Source organism: Cryptomeria japonica, chromosome 7 (genome assembly GCF_030272615.1).
Source record: "Cryptomeria japonica chromosome 7, Sugi_1.0, whole genome shotgun sequence".
NCBI classification, from domain to species: Eukaryota; Viridiplantae; Streptophyta; class Pinopsida; order Cupressales; family Cupressaceae; genus Cryptomeria; species Cryptomeria japonica.
The window spans coordinates 80,757,548-80,772,861 of NC_081411.1; the positions used below are offsets into that span (position 1 = coordinate 80,757,548).

The following is a 15,314-nucleotide window of genomic DNA, read 5'->3' on the forward strand; positions in this document are numbered from 1 at the left end:
CCTTTGCATATATCAAATGCTGATAAAAAACCAATTTTACAATAGCTTTTGGGGGGTCAAATGAATTCATTTATAAGTTTTTTTTTTTATTATTTAGTCCTTATTATAAACTTTCCAAATAGTATAATTTTTAATATATTTAATTTCATTAATATACTTTCGTTTTATTTCTTATGAATGTAGGTTTTTCACCGAACATGAACTTCTTTGTTCAATGCATTGGTAAAAATAGTAAACTAATTCAAAAAAAAAATGAAAAATATCTATGCCCTAGGTATTGATGTCTTCTTTCTAACAAAATAAAATAAAATTGAATTTTAATATATATAGAACAAGTTATGTGTTCAAATGTACACCTATATCTAAATTATAATTAGTCGGAATTCAAAACTAAATAAAATAAAAAAATATTCAACATATCACTATCAAACCAACTGCATGCCCTGGGTATTGATGTTACAAACCAAAATTCAAAATAATTTTAATTTTTTATCATTTATATAAAAAAATTTATGCATTTCAGGATGCACATCACTCTTAAAAAATGTTGTTTCCTATAAAAAACTACTTTTTGAGGGAGACGGAAAAATCAATAAAATTTTATTCAAAAAAAATTGAAAAAAAACTATTTAGAATATGTAAACAAGATGTTACAAATCACTAGTTTACATCATCTTCAAATTCTTAACGGTTTAAAAGTTATAGGTGTCAGAAAGTGAAGGGTTTTTATTGTGAGTTCACAACACTAGATATGATTTTCCGAGAAAACTTACATAGTAGTAATCATAGATAAATAAGAACCTTCTAAGATGTCATGCAAACCTATAACTATCTCCATCTAGAACACCCTGAATACACTCTTACCATAGATCTATATACCCTAGATTTTAGTTAACATATTAAACCTATAAAACCATCTTTCTAAACCTAAAATCACTTAAATATCTAGATATTCACATTATACAAGTCATATAAATAATGAAATAAGCACAGATTTACAAAACTCAACATCTATAAATAAGAGAATAGTACAACCTAACAAGAAAGGCATGTTGTCCAAGAGATTAAAGCATATGAAATATATCAGCTCCACAACTCAGAAAGAGGTCAATGGCTTATCTTATAGTGCTTGCATGTAACCATGGACTAAAAAAATGCGCCCAACATAAGCACTCCAATCCATAGTCCAAATAGCCAATGTTACTCCACGTAACAAATATGTCAATACTAATCCAACATGAACACCTTTTCACTATACATGACCACAATGTAAATGAACAAAACTACCAAACAAGAGTATACACATATTATCAAATAAGAGCTTCAAGTTAGAAAATCATAACCAACTCCATGTAGATCGACAAACATGAGCTTCTAATGCCCAACATAGACCACATTGATTATATCCATGATTAAATCCAATTTCGTAAATCTGCAAAACAAAGTTAACTCATAGAACCTTTTTTTCAGCCCCAAAACCCTTTCAACAACATTTAATTCCTTCTAACATATTACTACAAGATTTCCAATCTAAGAAATAAAAAATACAAGAATACCTAGAACCTATAAACTTTAGCTGTAATACCAAATGTTGGGAATTAAACAAATTTATTACCAAATATTGCAAAGATAAATCTCTATCCAATAAAGTAATCAAAGGATGATATACAAGGCTTTCATAGCTACAACATGAAAATATTAAACTCATGTACAAGTCTAAAAATTAGGTTTCCTTAATGTGGAAAATCAAGATTAGATCCTTCTTCTTTAAGATGCCAAAAATTAGTTTGTATATCATGCTTAATAGACCTATCTTATGTGAACTTATAATAGCAAAAATAATGACTAATATTAGCATAAGATAGTAACAATAAGGGTATAAATCAACAACATAAGATCAACACATAACACATGATTTATGTAGAGAAACCCTTGTGGGAGAAAACTCCACCAAGTTCTAAGAGAGATCAAGCTTGCATTGTCAACAATAAACATGCTAACAATATAATCACTTTCATTCTCCTCTTTGCCTCCAAAATAGCACCACATATGTACATGTCAACAACCTCCTTATGTCTCACACATGTCTTGTGTTCTTGTAGAGAAATCTACATTCAACTATTTTCACCATAATTCTACACCCAAAAGGCTAAATTTATAGAATGGAAAGAGCTCCAAAACTACCAATAAAGATATGCAAATAATATTCTTTGTTCCTCACAAATACAAACCTTGGAATGACTTCGTGGAACTTGTAAAGTAATTAGTTTTGGCCCTAATAATTTCCTTCCAATTTGGGCACCCATTCTTGCAAGTTAAACATTACATTAAATATAATAAATGATAGAATACCAAGAGACACTTGTTCCCTCTTCCAAACTCCCACATGGATTTATCCACGTCCTAATTTATTACATATCTTATTCTAGACATCAATGGGTGGGGAAAACAATATTGAATAATTGTGTTCACTACCCAATTTTACCACTACTAATGGAACCCACCACCCCTTATGAATGTATTATAAACAGTGTTGAGAATTAAATATTGAATAAAAACTTCTGAATAAATCCGAAGTGCCTTAGAAGACTTTTCAAGGATGTTAGAACCATGTCATAGGATTTTCAAGGTGGATAGCACCTTAACCCTAACACTTGTATTACCCTTGTTATTTTTCTCACGTGGTGTTTTCCTCTCCAACTTAATATTTAATTTGTATGTCTCCTTCCATGCATTGTAACACCTTGACATTATTTTTTAATTTGATTCATAAAGGCATAAAAGTATGTCCATCCACTTCTTCCTAATCCCAATAATTTTTTTTAAAGATTTGAGCCCTATAGCATTAAAGAGCATCTATACCATATATGTAAAGTATTAGGTTTATCCTTCTCATATTTTACAGAAAAAATTAATTGGGAGATGATTTAATTACTCATCTATATAGTTCTTGCACTTTATAGCCTAAAAGACCACTAGAAATATATCAAGACCTTTCCTTTTTCATTTCAATTATCCTTATGTACTATCTTTCTAAAATTGCTTTCACTCTAAAGCATTAGCTTTCCTAGTGTAGGTACTTTATTTTGCCAATGTTATTGAGGATTTTGTTTTTTTAATTTTGCAATCATGGGAGCTTTTGGATTTTATTGTAGAGATTTGGTCTACGGCTCTTATGACCATTTTCTTTATCTTTAATCTCTTGTGTTGTCCATATTTTTTCTCCCCCATAAGAGGCTATTTTCTATTTCTTAATATCCTTCACATATCTAAGTTGTTGATTCTAATGTTGTATTTGAAGCATTGTCCTAGGTCTTTGTTCTCCTTTTACTATCTCAATAGTGTAAGTCTAAAGCACATTTTTTGCCATATATTGTACATATGGATTATGTTGGAGAACTTATACGCGAGATAACTAAGATAATATGCCTTCTACTATTATTACTTTGTAGTGCTTCTTGTTAAGTTTGTTTGTAGATGAAATATAAGAAAATTTATACACATTTGATAATTAATCCATACCTAAAATACATTGAAATATTTTGAAGATTAAATAAACATTTTTCTTTACTTGTCTAACTCCCCTATATGATAGCTACCCTTCTTCATCCATATGGTACCCTTAATTGAACATTTGTACCAAGCAAAATGTCTTTATTTAGGATTCATTAATTGTAAAGACTAGATTTCACCACCAACTTTCTCTACTCTTTACATGTCATCTTTTTTTGGCCTGTATTAGTTAAATTCGTGTTGTAGCGGATGGCTTAAATCACACACTAACCTTTGACTTCTAGACTTAAAAATGTTAAACGCTCAAAATTGACTGACGTTCTTTAGACTTAAAAATATTAAACGCTCAAAATTGACTAACATTCTCTAGACTTAAAATGTTGCTTAATATATTTTGTTTAAGACTGGCCGTCTTATAGGAGTACTCGAACCAGAGACTGGCTTTCTCTTTGATCTCCCTACTGGCTACCTGACAAAATATATGGGCAAGGAATATACAAGGTCTGTGAAAGAATAATTCGGTTGCCTCAGTATTCTCTATGAAGCTCGTGTGGCTTGGTTTCCTCGCCACAATTTGGAAGTAGAAAACGAAGGAAACAATTCAACGCACCAATTTTCATATGACCAATTCTCATATATGTTACAATGAAGGTCAGCAAAATATGGAATCTCTCTGTAATATTCAGAACCTTTTGGTATCTCTCATTTTATATTCACTCGCAGCGGAATATTCGCACAGAATATTTCCACTTAATCAGCTAAAACATCGTAGTTAACGGTTTCTACGATGATGGTTGTCTCTCATTGCTCACAGTATGTAAAATGTGAACGTTAAAATTAACTCAGCGCTTTTTTTCGTAAAGTATTGTAGGTTCAGTTTCTCTCGACTTCTTTTCATCGATGGAGAAAAGCTCATACGTACAGATGAAAGTTATAATGGTAAATGTTATCTTCCATTATGTTATTTTATTTTCAAATTGTAAAAGTAAATCCAAGAGTCTTTCCAAACACCTTCCTTTCATTGTGCACAATTTCGTCCCCATTCTAAACTCATCCAGAAATTATTTATACCCATTTAGTTACCACTTCTTCTGTATTCGCTCACCCTCTTATTCTTCTGCCTTTGAGGAAATTGCACGCATCTGGCTCATTTCCCCTTTTTTAACAGTTTCCATTCAACAATCTTGTTTGATTCATTTCCCCTCTTTTCACTGTTTCTATCATTTTCTGTTTCAATGGCAACAAGTAAGGAGATGAGAAATGCTTTTGAAGAAATTGCACCGCCATGTATATCTGCATCACCTTCGAAGAAGGTGCCCTACGATGTGTTTATAAACCATCGTGGTATGGATGTCAAAGACGGCCTAGCTTCCTCAATCTACAGTGCCCTCAAGGCCATGGGCCTGCAAGTTTTTCTAGATAAGGAAAAGCTTGAACTGGGGAATTTCATACCCTCTGAAATAGAAGAGGCCATGCGTACCTCTTGGCTTCATATTGCTATACTTTCACCTAACTATGCCAAATCTGCATGGTGTTTGGCCGAGCTGTCCGAAATGCTCAAAACTGGCAATACAATCGTTCCTGTTTTCTACAATATTGAGCCCAATAGTGTGCGCTGGATTAAGTGTGGAAAAGGAATTTATGCTGATGCATTTTCTCAACATGAGAGGAACAAGAGATACACTTCAGAAAAGCTTGAGGCGTGGAAAATGGCGCTCCACACTGTTTCATTTTATTCGGGCCAAATCCTTCGGAATGATAAGTAAGCATTGTGTATCTTTTTTCTTGTTCATCTTATGAAATATTATATTTTAGTCATGGTAGGACTTTGGAGCACCTGCAGCGTAGGTCTATCACAATCAAAGATTAACTGATCACGAAGAAAACTGGTAGTTTAATAATAGAACACCCAACTGCAAATAAGAAATCTTATACCCACAACAAATTTAATAGCTTCTCTATTAGTTCTCTTCGATTTTGACAATGGAAAATAGAGTGTGATCAAAAACATTGATAAAAAAACTACATGCAGTATCAAACAAAACATCTAAATTCCATTCTAATTAGATCACAAAATCTCTCTTAAATAAATTTTTTATATTCTCTACTCTTTAGATTATTTAATGATTTCAGATTTCCACAATCCATGCTATAAATCTTTTGATTCTTCTGGATTCGATTGTGTGCAAAATGTTTTCATCCAGAAACATCAAAAGATCCTTAGATTATTGTTTATACTATTTCTGAAACATTGAATTTGGTTTGAATCTATATCGTCTTTTTATATTTTGAGTATTCTTTCATTTGATGATGGATCACAGAGTGTGATCCAAAATGTTGATGCAAAATCAAAATCAGAAACAACAACAAGATCTATTTTTTTTTTTTCTTTTAAAGAAACTTCAACTTATCACATAATTGTTTTTTATCTCTGTACCTAATCTCTTCCAATTTTATATCAGATATCAATTAATTTTTTTATATGTAATATTACATAGCTTTTTTAACTATTGAACAATCATTTCTTATATGCACAATTGATTCAATCTTTTATTTTACATCAAATGTCAATTTTAATTTGTTTTTCTGATACAACCAATTTAGTTGAGATCAAATTCTTTTTGTGATTTTTCTTTTTATTTAGTGATGAAGGAAGATTGTTGAAGAGTATTGTGAATTGTGTTATAAATCACAAGAAGAAGGAACCATTAAATGTAGCCAAGCATCCAATCGGTCTTGATGAGGTGGTACAGGATTTTGAAAAAAATGCAATTGATTCTTGTAAAACAGTGCAAATTTTGGGAATTGTTGGCATGGGTGGGTCTGGGAAAACAACGCTTGCAACAGAAATATACAATAGAAAAAGTTCATCTTTGAATAAGTGCAGTTTTCTTTATGATGTGCGAGATGCAGCATATAGAAACGATTTGCATAACAAGCAGAAGAAACTAATGCAAGATATTGGGTTCAATGTTTTTCCATTTGATAATGTACATGAAGGAAAAGGGATCTTACAAAACCGTCTAAGATCTCTTCAAGTATTTATTGTTTTAGATGATGTAGATCACCAAGATCAATTAGATGCTCTGTTACCAGGAATTGATAGCTTTGGACATGGTAGTTTAATTATTGTCACAAGTCGTGAATTGGGTGTTCTAAAATCATGGGGAATTTCCACCATTTATAAAATGAAAGAATTAAATTTTGACCATTCCCTGCAACTTTTATGCTGGCATGCTTTCCTACAGCCTTCTCCACAAGATGAATTTCATTATCTTGTTAAAAAAATTGTCAAAATTTGCAATGGATTGCCCTTGTCCCTTAAGGTATTAGGAGGCCAACTTTATGGAAAGCCAAAAGAATATTGGAGTTCTCAATTAGATAAAGTGTCTAGACTATTGCCAAATGATATTAAAGAGAGCTTAAAAATAAGCTTCCATGCACTAGATGAGGAGGAACAAGATATATTCTTAGATATAAGTTGTTTCTTTATTGGAGAAGAAAAAAGTTTAGCTCTTGCAGTGTGGAATGGTTTGGGATTGAGTGGGTTGCATAGCTGGGAAACGCTTGAGAATAAGTGTTTGGTTGAGATCAATGAGAAAAACCACATCAGAATGCATGATCACCTCAGAGATATGGGAAAACAAATTGCAAAGGGAAAGTCACCCTACCGTCTTTGGTCATCACAACAAATCACCGACATTCAGAAACAGGCTTTGGTGAGATTAATGTAGATTATTTCATGCATTTGCATACTATCTTAATTGTTCAAAAACTCATTGCTTTTTCATTTCCCATTCAGAAAACAGTGCTGGTTCGAGGGATTCGAGCTGCAACTCATGATTTTTATGAAGAGTGCTCATCCCACCATAGTACACCTTTTGTAGAGTGCATGGAGCTTGTGAGAAACTCTGCTACGAGGTTTAAATGCCTTACACCTTCTATGCTTGTTGTAAAGCAGAATTATTTTACACAAGATTTCGCAACACTATCAATAGGGCTTGTCTGGTTGCGTTGGGTCAAGTTTCCTGAGAGATCTCTTCCACCGTGGCTTTCCTTAAAGAAATTAAGAGTCCTAGAGCTTCCAAACGCTGATTTCTTGGAAGAATTGTGGAGTGAAACTGCTAATGTAAGTATTTTTCTTAATGTCAAGATATTCTACAATGAAATTACATGAATTCTTGTTTAAATTTAGTAACTGAGAGATCTATTTAAGATATACATAGAATAACAATTCTTTTAAGTAGTTTATAATTGTACATTTTTCTTGAACTGAAAATCCAACATGACTGCAGCTTCCTTTGGAACTGAGAGAGCTGAATCTGGTAGATGCCCGATGTTTTCTCAGACTTCCGAGGTCAATAGGATGTCTACAACATTTGAGAAAGATATCCTTGACCGGCAGGATAAGGAAAGCTGACAATCCTATTGACAGTCTTCCAGAAGAGTTTTGTCTTCTCCAATCCCTGGAGCATCTCCAATTGAGGGCATGTCGAAAGCTAACAATGCTGCCGAGCAATTTTGGCAAATTGAAAAACCTGCGGCATCTAGATTTGAGGTATTGCACGGAGCTCAAGATGTTGCCTGATTCTTTTAAGCAACTCTCACATCTGCAGTATATCAATTTTGGATACTGTCATAAGCTCCCCATCACATCAGAAAACAACTATATTCTGGAAAATATGACTAAGCTGGAGACTTTGGATTTTTCAGAATGTGAAAAGTTGCAGAATCTACCTCTGCACATAACAAATCAGTTGGCTCTGAGATATCTTGATGTGGTTGGCAGCAGGCTAACAGAATTGCCAAGAAACATCGGTCTACTGAGCAAATTGGGAGTGCTGAAAATAGGGAGTGACTTATTGACAAATTTGCCAGGTTCCATTGGGAATTTGTACTCCTTGACTAGACTGAAGATCGATGGGTGTAATAATTTAGTGTCTTTACCAGAGTCTATTGGGCACTTGTCCTCCTTGATTCGTCTCAAGATTGGCTTCTGTGAAAAGTTAGGATCTTTACCTGAGTCTATGGGAAATTTGTCCTCCTTGACTAGTCTTCAAATTTACAACTGTAACGAATTGAAGTCTTTGCCTGATTCCATCTGGAATTTGACCTCCTTGACTAGTCTTGGAATTTCTTGCTGTAAGAAGTTGGGATCTTCACCTCAGGTCCTGGGTAGTCTTAATATGTTAGAGGAACTAAGCATAAAGTCACCCCCAAAGAAATTTCTGGCAAAATCAACTGCACAGAGTAGTAACACCCAAAGAAGTCTGGGTATGGACCACCGCCCAATTACAGAACTGCCTTTCCTATCGGGGTCTTTTTCTTCTTCGTTGTACAACCTCAGGTTCATATATGTCTGCAATACTCTTGTGTCGAGGATATCAATATCTCAACACTGTTGCCCCAATCTGGAAACTCTATACCTTTACAGAAATGACCATTTAGTAGAGATCGACACTCTGCCAATATCAGTCAAGGCTATAAAGTTGAGCAAATGTAAAATGTTGAAGAGTATAACTGGTATTTGTGGTATGGTAAACCTTGAGAAACTGTCTATACAGGAGTGTTGGGACAAGTTAGATGAGTTTCCAAGTTTTTCAGAACTAGTCTCACTTAAAGAAATTGAAGTCATAGAGGTTGCTGACCTACCAAAGAAAATAGAAGGCTGGGAAAGTTGCAGATCTTTGGAGAGGTTGATAGCACTCACTCACTGGAAGGTGGCAGACATACGAAATTTGGAGCATATGGACAGACTGAGAACTCTAGTGCTATCAGCAGCATGTAACATATCAGCAATTGAACCTTGTCTTCAAACTATAAAGGTAACAATAGTCTTGAGAAATAATAACTTATTGTAATCTCTTATTGGTTTATTGGTTGATCGTATTGTATACTTTTTGTAGAAATGGCCATCTGAAAGTATAACATGCGCAAGGACAGAGCGTAGCGTGGAGTCGTTCGTGAAGTCTTTTGTCTTCTCTGGCCTGACTTTGGTTGATTCATGCATGGAGAAGATCAATAATAATATTAGCACTGTGTTGAGCTTGAAATGCGGGCAGAGGACTTGTTCTTCCAATGCAGCAGCGATAGTGTGTTTTGATATATATTCCTTTTCTGGAGACACGTATCTCCATTTGAAGAACAGGAAAAATTATTGTTTGGAAGACATCCCTAGAATGAGAGTGGGAGAAGGAAATTGGGTATGGATTGGTGTTTTCACACAACCTTCTCTCTGGCTTTTGACAGAGGAGTACAAACTAATCAAAGAGGACTGGAGTTCTCGAACTGAGCTGAATCCACTTGATGATAAAGTTAGGGGAATGTTAGTGATGGGTGATCAGGAGAAAGTTGTGCAGGGTTTGAAAAAATTGTTGCTACATTTTGGGGATGTGAACAAAATTTAATTGAATTATTCATTATTGTAAGTGGTTAATTTAACAGGTTTATATAAAGTCAGGGTATAATTTGATCTATCTCTCTTCGAAGTGTTATAGATCTTGTTGTCAAGAAGATTTAATATTTGGTCATCATTTCTGGGTCATTTAATTTCAGTAATAGATCAACAATTATTTAAATAGACTAATTATTTTTTATTCAATAGATAGATCTTTTTCATTTATGTATTTATATTCGATTGACACATCCCTACACATGAAAATAGACACTTAAGAGGAACTTGGATGACATGAGCTTTACAACAAAAAGTAAGATTAGTATAGCTAGAAACATAAGGGTTTAGAATGAAAGACCAAAGAAGCTTAAAAGGGAGTATCTTAGTGGTTAAAACTAGGACAAAGAAAATGAGAAAAAATCACTTGGAGAAAAACCCCTCCCCAAAAGAGAGAATGCAAATGAAGATCATGTGCAATTGTCAATTGTTTGAATGAGTGATGTGTGGAGGTCTTATCAATGCCCCAAGAACTACATCCATCACAAAGATATAATCAATATTACCCTATAAGAGGGAAAGAGAGATCCTATGTAGCCCTCTCACAATGAGTAATCTTTTGCAAACTAGTAAATGTATGAGGACAAAACATTATCTAATGTGTACAAACAACTTGCTTCCCCCTAGGAAGAAACAAAACCAAGTACAAATGTAAGAATGCTTCCCATTCTAGAAAGGAATTGAAAGATAGAAGTATGAAGAAGAATGATAATGTCTCTAAAAATGATTTATGTGTTTCCTTGCCCATGAAAGATTAAGGTGTTGAACAATCCAATTAGGTAAATATTTGATCAAAGAAGATGGTGATATTGCATGACTTTATGAAAAAAGATGTTGAACAAGCCCTAAAGATAATAATGGTTTGACAACAGAAAAGCAATTATGATCGTCAAAGAGGAGAGTTATCCCCTCAAATGTTTCCTCCAAATCTAAAAGACAATAACGGTCTTAATGAAGAAGAATGATGGAAGTCTCAATCAATGACTACACAAAAGGAATCAATGAAGAGAAGGTACATCAACTATCCCTAAAGAAGAATAAAAAACATCTAAAGCAAACTCACCTTCATATTTTGAAGTTTAAAATTACTCCAAAGAATCAAACTCCCAAATAGTATCACAGTCATAGGGTGTCTTTTTCAAAAGTGAAAGGTACAAAATAATCTAAAACAATATCATTTGGAAATGGTTGAGATTTAAGATCTCCTTGTATCTCCCAAATTTAGTCCAAATAGCATGAGGACACTCAAAATCAACAATAGACTTCAATATGTCATCATCAACATTCATTGCTATAACTCCTAGGAAATGATCATTTTTTACAATTTCAAGAAATTTTTTTACTAGGTATACCAAGAGGGGGAGAAAAAACAAACAAATGTCACAAGAAATGAATCCAATGAAGATGTTTTATGTTGTTTTCAAGATGATTAGAGAAGGATGAAATGAAAAACTGCTTACAAACTATGATATATTTCAAAAATTACAAAGATTGAGACCCTCAACAACATATAGAAACTCTCAAATATAATCAATACTATAAATAAAATCTTCCCAAAAAGATAGAACCTCTCTACAATAATATGTCCAATTGATCAATCATAATACCATACAATAAAAAATTGAACAAATATACCTAGGGTTGAATCTAGAAAAAAGTGCATGGACACAATGATAGAGTTCATCAATATCTTTCCAATGCTACAAAAATAATAAAAATTTGAGATCATGGCCAAAAGTTATGAGCTTGAAGGTCATGTAGCATCATAAATTGAATCCTAATACAATTTTATACTCACTTGGGCATCACTTTAGCATTCTAGCCTTCCATGCTCTGATTATGTCTATCTCTTCTCACACAAACATCAAACCTCCAATCCTCATTTTTTTCCTTGTTCATCTGATCTTTTATTCATCCCTAATAAGCTAGATAAGGGTGCCCAAAACACCCTTGTCCAGGATAAAAAGGCCCAATTTTGGACCCTTCAATGGTTCAAAAATGTGGGTGAGAATTCCTATCTTGTGTGGGTCCTTTTTGTAAATTCAAACACAGTTCATGAGGTGAGGTATAAAAACAAGCCTTACCCCTTCATTTGAGGCATCTATCACCTCTCAATTATATCTCTCAAGTTCAACTTAAATTACTATCAAGAAAATTCAAGTCAACAACCAATCAATCATTTATCAAGGCGGTGAAGGAAAGGTAAAGTATTTAGATTTCAAGTGTTCAAAATGGCATCCATGATCAATTTCTTATGAAGACATTTCTACATGACAACATCAATATTTTCATGAAGACTTCAAAGAAATATTCATAAAGGTATAACATTCCAATTTAGCATTTCAATTTCAGATCTAGATTCTGACCTTTTAAGGAATGCTTAAGTTGACTTAGGATAATGCATTCATTGTAGTTTGCATATGAGACACTTAGGGAATCACACATCTAGGGAAGATAGTTGTAGGAGAAATTCCACCTTTTGTGGTGTTATCTTGTTATCACATTCCACCTTTGTTGGATGATCTACGTTTAGTGGAATTTTCTATTATTTCTCTTACCTAGCCTTATATCTCATTGGGCCACATGTTATGTCTATGCTCTCTCATAGTCTTGCCTTTATAAGTAGGCTTATGAACATTGTATGTAATCCAAGGAAATCCAATTGACAATCCAGTTGGGCATTTTGTATCTTGATGAGAATATAGTTTTTTCTTATCTATTTTGTTTTCTATTGCTTGTGTGCTATTCATTGGCCTCTAGATCTTGGTTGCTATAGGAAAATTTTCACATGGTTTCAAAGCCTATAGGGTGCAATGGATAGTCATTGAGAGAAATTTGATGCAATTTGAGGCTTTGTATTTTGGAGCTTTCTATTGCAAGTTAATATTAGAGCGTGTTGGTTCAGATCTAAGGTCACCATTGGATTGAGGAGGTTCAAGAAAGTTAGAATTATCTTTTGTTTCATCCAAATCTAACACCCAAGGCCAAATCTAGAGTCGTTTGAAGGTGGAGGGTGGTTACTTGATCTAGGAGAAATCTGCAATTTTGGAACACTTTGGACAAAATATGTTACTATCATCATGCTACCCAAGATTGCTTGTTCATTTGTCCAAACTGGAGCTCATCATCCCAAGGTAAAAATTTCCCCCTTAGTTGCTCGTATGGACTTGCAGGTACGATTTTAAAAAAATAATAATAAATAATTTTTTTTTCTCTTTTGCATTTAAGTTTTTTGCAATTTGGTTTTTTAATTAAAATCATTTAAAAAAAATATATTGCATTTTTGGAGGGGGGCCTCATTTATTTTTTTAAATTGTTTTAAAAAAAAATTGTTAACCATTTTTAGAGCTCGCAAGCCCTGCGACCCACAAATATCTGTGAGAACCGTAGTTACTACAAAATGCAATCCTTGCGGCCCACAATATTGTATCCTGCAGGCCCTGCGCATACCATAGTATTGCTGGTAGGGTACTATGTGATTTCTTTTATTTTTAGAAAACTTTTAATATTAAATTTATCTTGTTTTTTAAATTCTAAATAACAGTTTTTTATTAAAAAGTTTTCTAATAAAACTCTTGAAATAAAATTTTTCTTTAATGATTTTTAATTAAATTTTTTTAAATGAAATTTTTTTTTTATTTTTTTTTAATTCTTTCTTTTTTGTAAATAGAGTTTTTTTCCATAATCTCAAAAATTAAAAAATCTAGTGTTTTTTTCTTTTATTATTGTTAATAAAGTTTTTTTTAATGCTTTTAATAAATGTTTTTTATTACGATTTTTAAAATCTTTTAAAAATAAAATTTTCATGAAATAAACAAAATTAGGAACATTTTTTTGTTTTCTTGGTCCACCTATCATACATATCTTGCAATGTTCTCCAATTAGTAGCCAACGGAGGGTGGGGTGGGTAGAGGCGAGGGTGTGGGGGGTGGAAGGATTAATTTGCTCCTACATTTTTCTTGGTGATATTCCAATCAAAGGCACCTTCATCTACAGCCTTCTATAAGGCATCTTTTTGGTGGCTTCATCTTCATGTTTCCATATTTGCACTCATCATGTTCTATTCTCTTGCATGAACTGTGTTTTAATGCACTAATATAAAGCGACATTCTTCTTTGTACCTTATGATTGATGACATATTGGATGTAATCTTCTTGTGCTTCATAGATTAGAAAATATCTTGTGAGACTTGGTGCATGGCTCCAATTGAGACTTAGATTGTACAAATTTGTGCATGGCTCTAGGGTAAAAGCACAAAGTTGTGTCACACTTTTATAAAGGAAATGGCCAATGCTGATTCAAATTTTTAAATTGAATCAATAGAAAGTGAAATATATGTTTTGAATTTTGAAATGATGTAAACTAATAAAATGTATTATTCTTTGTGTATTTTATGTTTGTAATTTAAAAAATAAAAAATAAAAATTATTTGAATATACTTTGTTATAAGGTAAACACTATAATTTAATTGTTGATAAAATACTAAAATTGAAGCTACATGAGGTGTCACACTTTAAACTTTAAAATAGCAAATTTTACCTTTTTTCTCTTCAATTTTTTTGCATATATTAATAACTTGAAACTTTAGTGCAAAAATATATTTTTAACTATTTTTTATTTATATATATTTTTGAATAAATTTGAAAAGTTGTGTGTACTGAAATATAACTCTTTCCATTTGGCATTACCATTTTTTCTTAATTATTTATTCAAATTAGAAAAGAATTATATCATCTTGACATAGACTCTTTTTTCTAGTGCATATTTTTTAAAAATAAATTTTAGTATTTTTCCTTTACAAGATTATCAATCTTATATTTTAGTGTTGATGACCTACTTTCAATAAAAATAGAATATATAATATAAAAAAATAATTAAAATATTAAAAGATATATATTTTGGAAAATTCACTTATAGATCTATAAAAGGGTAATTTTACATCACAAAAAAATATTATTTATAAGATTAGGAATCATTGAAACATTGAGTTTAAAAAAAACAAATTGGTAGTTAGACCCTAAGTGGTATAAAATACACATTTAGTAGATAATTCCAATTGGAAAAGTTGTGGCCCATGTATTAGATTGCTATAATGCATTTCTATAGACTGTATGTTTGACTAAAATTAAGTTTTAGTTAGAATTACTTAAATTCACTTGTGCTAATAAGTTAGCCTAAAACATGACATATTTTTTTGCTTTTACCCTCTAGTGAGACTTAGATTGTACCAATCTACCATTCATGAGTCTCCAGATGATGCTCAAGAAGGTTGTCTCCATGCATCATCTTCATTTTGTTGTAGTGAGTGATGCATCGATCTTTCTTCATCAACATTGGTATCTAGTTTTGT

General features: G+C 32.5%; 1 protein-coding gene across 1 annotated transcript; it reads left to right on the top strand.

Annotated features, from left to right (window-relative positions):
* The first annotated feature begins 4,748 nt into the window (after positions 1–4,748).
* On the top strand, positions 4,749–9,920 carry LOC131041495 (TMV resistance protein N-like). Its single transcript, XM_057974612.2, has 5 exons — positions 4,749–5,275; positions 6,158–7,232; positions 7,316–7,642; positions 7,809–9,338; positions 9,420–9,920. Exons 1-5 carry the CDS (start codon positions 4,749–4,751, stop codon positions 9,918–9,920), a joined length of 3,960 nt encoding a protein of 1,319 aa, XP_057830595.2.
* The last annotated feature ends 5,394 nt before the right edge of the window (positions 9,921–15,314 follow it).